General features: G+C 47.5%; 1 protein-coding gene across 3 annotated transcripts in view; it reads right to left on the reverse strand.

Moving 5' to 3' along the window:
• Positions 1-13,868, reverse strand: part of LOC140428224 (cullin-4A-like) — a 195,504-nt gene that overhangs the window by 64,388 nt on the left and 117,248 nt on the right. For all 3 annotated transcript variants that reach the window (XM_072514450.1, XM_072514449.1, XM_072514448.1), the window contains 2 exons: positions 12,337-12,447; positions 12,139-12,224 (listed from right to left, as the gene is read on the reverse strand). In XM_072514450.1, coding sequence (XP_072370551.1) covers positions 12,139-12,224; positions 12,337-12,447 — 197 coding nt within the window. The remainder of the gene's footprint in view (positions 1-12,138; positions 12,225-12,336; positions 12,448-13,868) is intronic.

Consider the following 13,868-nt stretch of genomic DNA (forward strand, 5'->3'; position numbering starts at 1 on the left):
CCTCTACCAATAAAGGCCAATACTCCATAGGCCTTCTTCACAACCCTATCAACCTGGGTGGCAACTTTCAGGGATCTATGTACATGGACACCTAGATCCCTCTGCTCATCCACACTTCCAAGAACTTTACCATTAGCCAAATATTCCGCATTCCTGTTATTCCTTCCAAAGTGAATCACCTCACACTTCTCTACATTAAACTCCATTTGCCACCTCTCAGCCCAGCTCTGCAGCTTATCTATGTCCCTCTGTAACCTGCTACATCCTTCCACACTGTCGACAACACCACCGACTTTAGTGTCGTCTGCAGATTTACTCACCCACCCTTCTGCGCCTTCCTCTGGGTCATTGATAAAAATGACAAACAGCAACGGCCCTAGAACAGATCCTTGTGGTACGCCACTTGTAACTGAACTCCATTCTGAACATTTCCCATCACCCACCACACTCTGTCTTCTTTCAGCTAGCCAATTTCTGATCCACATCTCTAAATCACCCTCAATCCTCAGCCTCCGTATTTTCTGCAATAGCCTACCGTGGGGAACCTTATCAAATGCTTTACTGAAATCCATATACACCACATCAACTGCTCTACCCTCGTCTACCTGTTCAGTCACCTTCTCAAAGAACTCGATAAGGTTTGTGAGGCATGACCTACCCTTTACAAAGCCATGCTGACTATCCCTAATCATATTATTCCTATCTAGATGATTATAAATCTTGTCTCTTATAATCCCCTCCAAGACTTTACCCACTACAGACATGAGGCTCACCGGTCTATAGTTGCCGGGGTTGTTTCTACTCCCCTTCTTGAACAAAGGAACCACATTTGCTATCCTCCAGTCCTCTGGCACTATTCCTGTAGCCAATGATGACATAAAAATCAAAGCCAAAGGCTCAGCAATATCTTCCCTGGCTTCCCAGAGAATCCTAGGATAAATCCCATCGGGCCCCGGGGACTTATCTATTTTCAGCCTGTTCAGAATTGCCAACAGCTCTTCCCTACGTACCTCAATGCCATCTATTCTAATAGCCTGGGTCTCAGCATTCTCCTCCACAACATTATCTTTTTCCTGAGTGAATACTGACGAAAAATATTCATTTATTATCTCGCCTATCTCTTCAGACTCCACACACAACTTCCCATACCTGTCCTTGACTGGTCCTACTCTTACCCTCGTCATTCGCTTATTCCTGACATACCTATAGAAAGCTTTTGGGTTTTCCTTGATCCTACCTGCCAAATACTTCTCATGTCCCCTCCTTGCTCGTCTTAGCTCTCTCTTTAGATCCTTCCTCGCTACCTTGTAACTATCCATCGCCCCAACCGAAACTTCACACCTCATCTTCACATAGGCCTCCTTCTTCCTCTTAACAAGAGATTCCACTTCTTTGGTAAACCACGGTTCCCTCGCTCTAAGCCTTCCTCCCTGCCTGACCGGTACGCACTTATCAAGAACACGCAGTAGCTGATCCTTAAACAAGCTCCACTTATCCAGTGTGCCCAACACTTGCAGTCTACTTCTCCAACCGATCCCCCCCAAGTCACGTCTAATGGCATCATAATTGCCCTTCCCCCAGCTATAACTCTTGCCCTGCGGTGTATACTTATCCCTTTCCATCACTAACGTAAACGTCACCGAATTGTGGTCACTGTCCCCAAAGTGCTCTCCTACCTCCAAATCCAACACCTGGCCTGGTTCATTACCCAAAACCAAATCCAACGTGGCCTCGCCTCTTGTTGGCCTGTCAACATATTGTGTCAGGAAACCCTCCTGCACACACTGTACAAAAAACGACCCATCTAATGTACTCGAACTATATCTTTTCCAGTCAATATTTGGAAAGTTAAAGTCTCCCACAATAACTACCCTGTTACTTTCGCTCTTATCCAGGATCATCCTCGCCATCCTTTCCTCTACATCCCTAGAACTATTTGGAGGCCTATAGAAAACTCCCAACAGGGTGACCTCTCCTTTCCTGTTTCTAATCTCAGCCCATACTACCTCGGAAGATGAGTCCCCATCTAGCATCCTCTCCGCCACCGTAATACTGCTCTTGACTAGCAGCGCCACACCTCCCCCTCTTTTGCCTCCTTCTCTGAGCTTACTAAATCACCTAAACCCCAGAACCTGCAACATCCATTCCTGTCCCTGCTCTATCCATGTCTCCGAAATGGCTACAACATCGAAGTCCCAGGTACCAACCCATGCTGCCATTTCCCCTACCTTATTTCGTATAGGTAGGAAGGTCAGGTATTATTCATGCGTCAGTGCAGACTCAATGAGCCGAAGGGCCTCTTCTGCACTGTATTATTCTGTGATTCTGAATATCAGTGGTAAGAAACAATGGAATCCTTACTAAAGAGAGAATGGAAGAATATCTTGAAGTAAGTGTGGATTAATTAAGTGTGTGATTTTTTACATAATTTGATTCAACTTTTCAATTATGCAACAGAGAGGGCCGATAAGGTGACTGTTGTGGTGTTCATAAAGTATCCGATAAATGACACATTTTATTTATTATTTTATTATGTTCATGGGATGTGGGCACCGCCAGCATTTATTGCCCCTCCCTAATTGCCTTTGAGGAGGCATTTATGGGTCAACCACATTGCTGTGGATCTGGAGTCACATGTAGGCCAGGTCAGGTAAGGCTGGCAGATTTCTTTCCCTAAAAGACATTAGTAAACCAGATGGGTTTTTACAACAATCGACAATGGTTTCATCTTTATTGCATTCAGACGTCACCACCTGCAGTGGCGGGATTTGAACCCAGGTTCTCAGAGCATTACCCTGGGTCTATGGTTTACAAGTTCAGTGATAATACCACTATGCCACCACCTCCCCATATCAGCCTTGCCAGCAAAGTTAAAGCTCATGGAATAAAAGGGACAATGGCAACACAAAGTCGGCAGAGGTATATAGATAGTTTAAGTGAGTGGGCAAGAGTCTGGCAGATGGGATTGTGAGGTCATCCATGCTGCTGTGCAGAAGGACCTGGGTGTCCTTGTGCATGAATCGCAAAAAGTAGGTTTGCAGGTGCAGCACTTAAATTAAGAAGGCAAATGTAATTTTGTCCTCCACTGAGAGAGGGGTGAAGTTTAAAAGCAGGGAGGTTAAGTTGCAGCTGTATATGGTGCTGGTGATGCCACACCTGGAGGATGGTGTACAGTTTTGGTCTCCTTACTTGAGAAAGGATAATAAAAATAATCTTTATTGTCACAAGTAGGCTTACATTAACACTGCAATAAAGTTACTGTGAAATGTTCCTAGTCGCCACACTCCGGCACCTGTTCGGGTACACAGAGGGAGAATTCAAATTGTCCAAATTACCTAACAACACGTCTTTCTGGTCTTGTGGGTGGAAACCGGAGCACCCAGAGGAAACTCACGCAGAAACAGGGAGAACGTGCAGATTCCGCACAGACAGTGACCCAAGCCGGGAATCGAACCTGGGACCCAGGCGCTGTGATGCGACAGTGCTAACCACTGTGCTACTGTGTCGCCCATAAACTGGCACTGGAGGGTGTGCAGAGGATCCCGGAATTGAGAGGATTAGTTTATGAGGAGAGACCAAGTAGACTGGGTCTACTATACTCATTGGAATTTAGAAGAATGAGGGGGATCGTATAGAAACATAAAATTATGAAGGGAATAGATAGAAACAGGGAAGTTGTTTCCACTGGCGGGTGAAACTAGAACTAGGGGGCATAGCCTCAAAATAAGGGTGGACCAGATTTAGGACTGAGATGAAGAGGATCGTCTTCACCCAAAGGATCGTGAATCTGTGGAATTGCCTGCCCAGTGAAGCAGTTGAGGCTACCTTGTTAAATGTTTTTAATGCAAAGGTAGATAGATTTTTGAACAGTAAAGGGATAAACGGTTACGGTGAGTGGGCGGGTAAGTGGAGCTGAATCCACAAAAGATCAGCCATGATTTTATTACATGGCGGAGCAGGCTCAAAGGGCCTGATGGCAGAATCCTGCTCCTAGTTTTTCTATTCTTAGGAGTACAAAGTTGGTTGAGTGACAATAAATAGACAGTAGTGACAAATGGCTGTTTATCGGACTACAGGAAGATACAGTGGAGTTGTGCAGGGTTTGGGCACAATTTCAGAATTTGTTAATGAAAAAAATTTGGAAGTACCGTGAACAATAAAGGGGTAGTGATAAACTTCAAGGGGACACAGACAGGCATACACAGTCACAATGGGCAGGCAGGCACAGGGCAGATGAAATGTCATACAGAGAAATGTGTGGTGATACATTTTAATTGGAAGAATGAAGAGAGGCAATATAAAATAAAGTGTACAATTCTAAAGGGGTTGCAAGAACGGCGTGACCTCAGGGTAGAGGTGCACAAATCGTTGAAGATTAAGGCAGATTAAGAAACTGGTTAAAAAGGGACATGCTATCCTGGGCTTTATAAATAGATTCATGAAGTAAAAGTAAGTAAAGTCGCCTTGGTCCCAGATCACCATATGCTGCTTTCCCCTTTGAGGGGGAGAGCTGACTGGTGTTGATTTAACTGGAGAATCACTACACCTCAAGCGAAGGGCAAGGGTGAGGAGACGTGGGCCTTCATGAATAACCTCAGCTAGTGGGGGGATTGAACGCGCGCTGTTGGCTTCGCTCTGCATCACGAACCAGCTGTCCAGCAACTAAACAGGCCCCCGGTTGAAGTAGAAAAGCAAGGAATATTCCTTATAAAACACCGGTTTGGCTTCAATTTCAACTAGAATACTGTCCAATTCTGGGCCACACAACGGATGAAGAAAAGATTTAGAAGAATGTTTCCTGCAATCAAGGACTTCAGTTAGTTGGAAAGAGAAGATTGAGGGGAGGTTTCATGGAGTTGTTCAAAATCTTGAGGGATCTGTCAGATTAGAAGTAGAAAAACTGTTCCCATTGTTGGATGGGCCATGAACCAGATGGCACCAACATAAAGCGAGTGGCAAAAGAGGCAACGGCTACATGAGGGAAAATATTTTGACACAGTGAGTGGTTAGGTGTTGGAATGCACTATGATGTCAGCAGATTAAAGCCGAGCTCTCAAAAGGGAACTGGATAAGTACCTGAAGGTAAAAAGGGCTGGAGAATGGGACAACTTGATTTTCTCTTGGAGGGAGCTGCCACAAGCACGTCAAATGGCCTCCTTTTGTGCCATAACCTCTCTTTGATTCTATTTGTCCTGTTGGGGCCCAGGGTCCAGGCTTACCCATCTCTGCTCCTCCTCTCCCAATGCCTGCTTGGTAATTGGTTTGTGGATGAGTCAATGAGCAAGAATTTATTTTCTGAATTATAATTTCTCAACCCAATTCTGCAATGTTGCTCCACCAGATAGACCATAAGACACGGGAGCAGAATTAGGCCACTCGGCCCATCGAGTCTGCTCCGCCATTCAATCATGGTTGATATTTTTCTCATACCCATTCTCCTGCCTTCTCCCCATAACCCTTGATCCTCTTATTAATCAAGAACCTATCTCTCTCCGTCTTAAATTCTGCGGCAAAGAGTTCCACAGATTCACCACCCTCTGGTTGAAGAAATTCCTCCTCATCTCTGTGGCAATAAAGTTTTAAATATTTAAAGCACACAACTGAAAATATTAGCATTATAAGTCTGGCCATAATTAAACGCGGCTCATTTTCTTATCTCAGTCATCAAATACATTAATCCTGTAGTACCAGCAATTTTCCAGATTCAAGACCCTCTTGGATGTCTTCCTGGGCCAAGGAAGGACTTGTAAGTAAGCAAGCTCCCGTGTCTTATGGTCTATCTGGTTGAGCAACATTGCAGAATTGGGTTGAGAAAAGAGAATTTTTCTTTTTTTTTTTTAAATTAGTTTTTTTAGGCGGGAACAGGAAGTCGACCCACGGACGTCTGGGAAGACCCTCACCAATAAATTCTGGTGGAGAGGAAACCCGAGACACTACACGTGGAGTGTCTCCCACCCACCCTCCTCCTCTAACCTAATAATAAAACCCATTGGTCTGAGGTAAGTACCATATTTTATTATATTATTATTATTTTTTATAAAAATTTAATTTAGTTGTTAGCCAGATCTTGGTAGAAAGTTAGAGGAATGGCAGGGAAGGGAGTGCAATGTTCCTCCTGCAGGATGTTTGAGGTGAGGGATGCAGTTAGTGTCCCTGCTGATTTTACCTGCAGGAAGTGCTGCCATCTCCAGCTCCTCCAAGACCGAGTTAGGGAACTGGAGCTGGAGTTGGAAGAACTTCGGATCATTCGGGAGGCAGAAGGGGTCATAGATAGCAGCTTCAGGGAATTAGTTACACCAAAGATTGGAGATAGGTGGGTAACTGTAAGAGGGACTGGGAAAAAGCAGTCAGTGCAGGGATCCCCTGCGGTCGTTCCCCTGAGAAACAAGTATACCGCTTTGGATACTTGTGGGGGGGACGACTTACCAGGGGTAAGCCATGGGGTACGGGCCTCTGGCACGGAGTCTGTCCCTGTTGCTCAGAAGGGAAGGGGGGAGAGGAGCAGAGCATTAGTAATTGGGGACTCTATAGTCAGGGGCACAGGTAGGAGATTTTGTGGGAGCGTGAGAGACTCACGTTTGGTATGTTGCCTCCCAGGTGCAAGGGTACGTGATGTCTCAGATCGTGTTTTCCGGGTCCTTAGGGGGGAGGGGGAGCAGCCCCAAGTCGTGGTCCACATTGGCACTAACGACAGAGGTAGGAAAGGGGACAAGGATGTCAGGCAGGCTTTCAGGGAGCTAGGATGGAAGCTCAGAACTAGAACAAACAGAGTTGTTGTCTCTGGGTTGTTGCCCGTGCCACGTGATAGTGAGATGAGGAATAGGGAGAGAGAGCATTTAAACACGTGGCTACAGGGATGGTGCAGGCGGGAGGGATTCAGATTTTTGGATAACTGGGGCTCTTTCTGGGGAAGGTGGGACCTCTACAGACAGGATGGTCTACATCTGAACCTGAGGGGCACAAATATCCTGGGGGGGAGATTTGTTAGTGCTCTTTGGGGGGGTTTAAACTAATGCAGCAGGGGCATGGGAACCTGGATTGTAGTTTTAGGGTAAGGGAGAATGAGAGTATAGAGGTCAGGAGCACAGATTTGACGTCGCAGGAGGGGGCCAGTGTTCAGGTAGGTGGTTTGAAGTGTGTCTACTTCAATGCCAGGAGTATACGAAACAAGGTAGGGGAACTGGCAGCATGGGTTGGTACCTGGGACTTCGATATTGTGGCCATTTCGGAGACATGGATAGAGCAGGGACAGGAATGGATGTTGCAGGTTCCGGGGTTTAGGTGTTTTAGTAAGCTCAGAGGAGGAGGCAAAAGAGGGGGAGGTGTGGCGCTGCTAGTCAAGAGCAGTATTACGGTGGCGGAGAGGATGCTAGATGGGGACTCTTCTTCCGAGGTAGTATGGGCTGAGGTTAGAAACAGGAAAGGAGAGGTCACCCTGTTGGGAGTTTTTTTATAGGCCTCCTAATAGTTCTAGGGATGTAGAGGAAAGGATGGCGAGGATGATCCTGGATAAGAGCGAAAGTAACAGGGTTGTTATTATGGGAGACTTTAACTTTCCAAATATTGACTGGAAAAGATACAGTTCGAGTACAATAGATGGGTCGTTTTTTGTACAGTGTGTGCAGGAGGGTTTCCTGAAACAATATGTTGACAGGCCAACAAGAGGCGAGGCCACGTTGGATTTGGTTTTGGGTAATGAACCAGGCCAGGTGTTGGATTTGGAGGTAGGAGCGCACTTTGGGGACAGTGACCACAATTCGGTGACGTTTACGTTAATGATGGAAAGGGATAAGTATACACCGCAGGGCAAGAGTTATAGCTGGGGGAAGGGCAATTATGATGCCATTAGACGTGACTTGGGGGGGGATAAGGTGGAGAAGTAGGCTGCAAGTGTTGGGCACACTGGATAAGTGGGGCTTGTTCAAGGATCAGCTACTGCGTGTTCTTGATAAGTATGTACCGGTCAGACAGGGAGGAAGGCGTCGTGCGAGGGAACCGTGGTTTACCAAGGAAGTGGAATCTCTTGTTAAGAGGAAGAAGAAGGCCTATGTGAAGATGAAGTGTGAAGTTTCGGTTGGGGCGATGGATAGTTACAAGGTAGCAAGGAAGGATCTAAAGAGAGAGCTAAGACGAGCAAGGAGGGGACATGAGAAGTATTTGGCAGGAAGGATCAAGGAAAACCCAAAAGCTTTCTATAGGTATGTCAGGAATAAGCGAATGACTAGGGAAAGAGTATGACCAGTCAAGGACAGGGATGGGAAGTTGTGTGTGGAGTCTGAAGAGATAGGCGAGATACTAAATGAATATTTTTCGTCAGTATTCACTCAGGAAAAAGATAATGTTGTGGAGGAGAATGCTGAGCCCCAGGCTAATAGAATAGATGGCATTGAGGTACGTAGGGAAGAGGTGTTGGCAATTCTGGACAGGCTGAAAATAGATAAGTCCCCGGGACCTGATGGGATTTATCCTAGGATTCTCTGGGAGGCCAGGGAAGAGATTGCTGGACCTTTGGCTTTGATTTTTATGTCATCATTCGCTACAGGAATAGTGCCAGAGGACTGGAGGACAGCAAATGTGGTCCCTTTGTTCAAAAAGGGGAGCAGAGACAACCCCGGCAACTATAGACCGGTGAGCCTCACGTCTGTAGTGGGTAAAGTCTTGGAGGGGATTATAAGAGACAAGATTTATAATCATCTAGATAGGAATAATATGATCAGGGATAGTCAGCATGGCTTTGTGAAGGGTAGGTCATGCCTCACAAACCTTATTGAGTTCTTTGAGAAGGTGACTGAACAGGTAGACGAGGGTAGAGCAGTTGATGTGGTGTGTATGGATTTCAGCAAAGCGTTTGATAAGGTTCCCCACGGTAGGCTATTGCAAAAAATACGGAGTCTGGGGATTGAGGGTGATTTAGAGATGTGGATCAGAAATTGGCTAGCTGAAAGAAGACAGAGGGTGGTGGTTGATGGGAAATGTTCAGAATGGAGTACAGTCACAAGTGGAGTACCACAAGGATCTGTTCTGGGGCCGTTGCTGTTTGTCATTTTTATCAATGACCTAGAGGAAGGCGCAAAAGGGTGGGTGAGTAAATTTGCAGACGATACTAAAGTCGGTGGTGTTGTCGATAGTGTGGAAGGATGTAGCAGGTTACAGAGGGATATAGATAAGCTGCAGAGCTGGGCTGAGAGGTGGCAAATGGAGTTTAATGTAGAGAAGTGTGAGGTGATTCACTTTGGAAGGAATAACAGGAATGCGGAATATTTGGCTAATGGTAAAGTTCTTGAAAGTGTGGATGAGCAGAGGGATCTAGGTGTCCATGTACATAGATCCCTGAAAGTTGCCACCCAGGTTGATAGGGTTGTAAGAAGGCCTATGGAGTGTTGGCCTTTATTGGTAGAGGGATTGAGTTCCGGAGTCGGGAGGTCATGTTGCAGCTGTACAGAACTCTGGTACGGCCGCATTTGGAGTATTGCATACAGTTCTGGTCACCGCATTATAGGAAGGACGTGGAGGCTTTGGAGCGGGTGCAGAGGAGATTTACCAGGATGTTGCCTGGTATGGAGGGAAAATCTTATGAGGAAAGGCTGATGGACTTGAGGTTGCTTTCGTTGGAGAGAAGAAGGTTAAGAGGAGACTTAATAGAGGCATACAAAATGATCAGGGGGTTGGATAGGGTGGACAGTGAGAGCCTTCTCCCGCGGATGGATATGGCTGGCACAAGGGGACATAACTTTAAACTGAGGGGTAATAGATATAGGACAGAGGTCAGAGGTAGGTTCCTTACGCAAAGAGTAGTGAGGCCGTGGAATGCCCTACCTGCTACAGTAGTGAACTCGCCAACATTGAGGGCATTTAAAAGTTTATTGGATAAACATATGGATGATAATGGCATAGTGTAGGTTAGATGGCTTTTGTTTCGGTGCAACATCGTGGGCCGAAGGGCCTGTACTGCGCTGTATTGTTCTATGTTCTATGTTCTAAGGACTGGGCGGTGGGAGCTGGATTCCTGCTCTCAAGTGCCATCTAGTGGCCTCTGCTATGAACCTACGTTGGGTGTCAGGAGTAGCAATGATTTAGGTCAGCTCTCACATCAAAGAACAAAGAAGATTACAGCACAGGAACAGGCCCACCAAGCCTGCACTGATCCAGATTTCTTATTTAGACCTATTACTTCTTGCCCAAACGATCTGTATCCCTTCATCCTCAGCACGGTAGCATTGTGGTTAGCACTATGGCTTCACAGATCCAGGGTCAATTCCCGGCTTGGGTCACTATCTGTGCGGGGTCTGCATGTTTTCCCCGTGTCTGTGTGGGCTTCCTCCGGGTACTCCAGTTTCCTCCCACAAGTCCCAAAAGACGTGCTATTAAGTAATTTGGACATTCTGAATTCCCCCTCTGTGTACCTGAACAGGTGTCGGAATGTGGCGACTAGGCTTTTCACAGTAACTTCATTGCAGTGTTAATGTAAGCCTGCTTGTGACAATAAAGATTATTATTCCCCACCCATTCATGTGTCAATCAAGATACATCTTAAATGTTGTTATCGAGCCTGCCTCCACCACCTTCACTTGCAATGCGTTCCAGGCACCCAACACCCTCTGCGTGAAAAACATTCCCCGTACAATTCCCCTAAACTTTCATATCACCCACAGTTAATCAGCCTGCTGGCCACTCTCTAAATTCATGGTTATGATGTAGACAAGGGATTTGAGGGGAAGAACAGGGGGCAGAGAATAATAATGAGAGAGGGAAGAAGGGAGGCAAGAGAGACAGAGAGAGGAAGGGGAGGTGAGAGGAAGGGGAGGTGAGAGGAAGGGGAGGTGAGAGGAAGGGGAGGTGAGAGGAAGGGGAGGTGAGAGGAAGGGGAGGTGAGAGGAAGGGGAGGTGAGAGGAAGGGGAGGTGAGAGGAAGGGGAGGTGAGAGGAAGGGGAGGTGAGAGGAAGGGGAGGTGAGAGGAAGGGGAGGTGAGAGGAAGGGGAGGTGAGAGGAAGGGGAGGTGAGAGGAAGGGGAGGTGAGAGGAAGGGGAGGTGAGAGGAAGGGGAGGTGAGAGGAAGGGGAGGTGAGAGGAAGGGGAGGTGAGAGGAAGGGGAGGTGAGAGGAAGGGGAGGTGAGAGGAAGGGGAGGTGAGAGGAAGGGGAGGTGAGAGGAAGGGGAGGTGAGAGGAAGGGGAGGTGAGAGGAAGGGGAGGTGAGAGGAAGGGCAGGTGAGAGGAAGGGCAGGTGAGAGGAAGGGCAGGTGAGAGGAAGGGCAGGTGAGAGGAAGGGCAGGTGAGAGGAAGGGCAGGTGAGAGGAAGGGCAGGTGAGAGGAAGGGCAGGTGAGAGGAAGGGCAGGTGAGAGGAAGGGCAGGTGAGAGGAAGGGCAGGTGAGAGGAAGGGCAGGTGAGAGGAAGGGCAGGTGAGAGGAAGGGCAGGTGAGAGGAAGGGCAGGTGAGAGGAAGGGCAGGTGAGAGGAAGGGCAGGTGAGAGGAAGGGCAGGTGAGAGGAAGGGCAGGTGAGAGGAAGGGCAGGTGAGAGGAAGGGCAGGTGAGAGGAAGGGCAGGTGAGAGGAAGGGGAGGTGAGAGGAAGGGGAGGTGAGAGGAAGGGCAGGTGAGAGGAAGGGCAGGTGAGAGGAAGGGCAGGTGAGAGGAAGGGCAGGTGAGAGGAAGGGCAGGTGAGAGGAAGGGCAGGTGAGAGGAAGGGCAGGTGAGAGGAAGGGCAGGTGAGAGGAAGGGCAGGTGAGAGGAAGGGCAGGTGAGAGGAAGGGCAGGTGAGAGGAAGGGCAGGTGAGAGGAAGGGCAGGTGAGAGGAAGGGCAGGTGAGAGGAAGGGCAGGTGAGAGGAAGGGCAGGTGAGAGGAAGGGGAGGTGAGAGGAAGGGGAGGTGAGAGGAAGGGGAGGTGAGAGGAAGGGGAGGTGAGAGGAGGGGGAGGTGAGAGGAGGGGGAGGTGAGAGGAGGGGGAGGTGAGAGGAGGGGGAGGTGAGAGGAGGGGGAAGTGAGAGGAAGGGGAAGATGGATAGAGAAGGTGAAAGGAGTGCAGATATACAGAGCTAAAGCAGGTCAGAGGAAGAGAGAGGGACAGTATAACAGAGAGGAATGCAAGATTTAGAGGAATGGGCGGAAAGGGAGGAAAAAGAAATGAGCAAATAGTTCGAGATTACCTGCTTAAATTGGATCATAATGTCCTTTGAGAGTTCCATGTCTTTGAACATTCCTTCTAACTTGCTGGTGAAAGCAGCACCACATTCTAAAGAAACAAAATGGGAAATGATCAGAGCTCCAGCTATTTCTAACATAACAGAAATGATTCATGAAAAAAAAAGGACAAAACCAGTCACCCAGTAACTGCGAAGACATACCGTGCTTTAGTTTGGACAGCATTGACTTCTCAGCGTCAACAGAAGCACTTTTCCCCACCAAGAGACGTTTTGCCAAATCTTTCTTATAGAAGGCTTCAAATACATCCTTACCTGTTGGAAAATAAGTACATATTGATGCTCAAATTAATTTACAACATTGCAAACAAACTGGCTCGAATCTAGGGTAGAGTGTACTAGGAAGTCCTTTTCCATATATTCAAATATTACCGTGTAACGTAAAACTCGTCTTTCCTTTGCGTGATAACTTTGGTGAATCAAAACCCATTAAGTAACAAAATAGGTTTCACTTTCTGAGCCAAATATTCCCAGGTCAAGTACAACATGGTATTCATATAGGATAAAGCACTCTGCTGCTCCTGTGAGGCACAGGTAGGGCTGCTACTTGCACAACATTGCTGCAAGACAGAAGCAACTGCATGTTATGGACTCAGAAAACAAGAATGGTGCTGTTAGGAATCCAACTTGACTTCATAGAATTCATAGAATTTACAGAGCAGAAGGAGGCCATTCGGCCCATCGAGTCTGCACCGGCTCTTGGAAAGAGCACCCCACCCAAGGTCAACACCTCCACCCTATCTCCATAACCCAGTAACCCCACCCAACACTAAGGGCAATTTTGGACACTAAGGGCAATTTATCATGGCTAATCCACCTAACCTGCACATCTTTGGACTGTGGGAGGAAACCGGAGCACTCGGAGGAAACCCACGCACACACAGGGAGGATATGCAGACTCCGCACAGACAGTGACCCAAGCCGGAATCGAACCTGGGACCCTGGAGCTGTGAAGCAATTGTGCTATCCACAATGCTACCGTGCTACCTTCACTGGAGATGTCAGAGGCAGACGATTATCCTAACCTCATGCCTCAAATATCTACTCACTTTCAAAGACATCGAAAAATACTGTAGCCAATAGAGTATGTTAAACTCAGCTCTTCTTATTGATGACACAACTCCATTTCTAAAATTCCATAGATGCTGGCAAGTGAAGTTGCAGAGACGCTGGGAGCCTGCTGTTGCTCTGAGATCGAGATATAAACTTGCAAGTTGACGGTCATCAGGTTATTTGCCCATCTGCAGGCCTCTTCGCATTGTCTGCTTATGGGCTCGAAAGCCACTTTGCTGTATCAAACAGCTTTTACAGATGCACCACAGAAAGCATCCTATCTGACTGCATCACAGCCTGGTATGGCAGCTGGTTGGCCCAAGACTGCAAGAAACTTCAGAGTCATGAACACAACCCAGTCCATCACACGAACCTGCCTCCCATCCATTGACTCCATCTACACCTCCCGCTGCCTGGGGAAAGCGGGCAGCATAATCAAAGACCCCTCCCACTCGGCTTACTCACTCTTCCAACTTCTTCCATCGGGCAGGAGGTACAAAAGTCTGAGAACACGCACAAACAGACTCAAAAAAAGCTTCTTCCCCGCTGTTACCAGACTCCTAAACGACCCCCTTATGGACTGACCTCATTAACCCAACACCCCTGTATGCTTCACCCTTGCT

Source organism: Scyliorhinus torazame, chromosome 8, assembly GCF_047496885.1.
Source record: "Scyliorhinus torazame isolate Kashiwa2021f chromosome 8, sScyTor2.1, whole genome shotgun sequence".
Classification (NCBI taxonomy): Eukaryota; Metazoa; Chordata; class Chondrichthyes; order Carcharhiniformes; family Scyliorhinidae; genus Scyliorhinus; species Scyliorhinus torazame.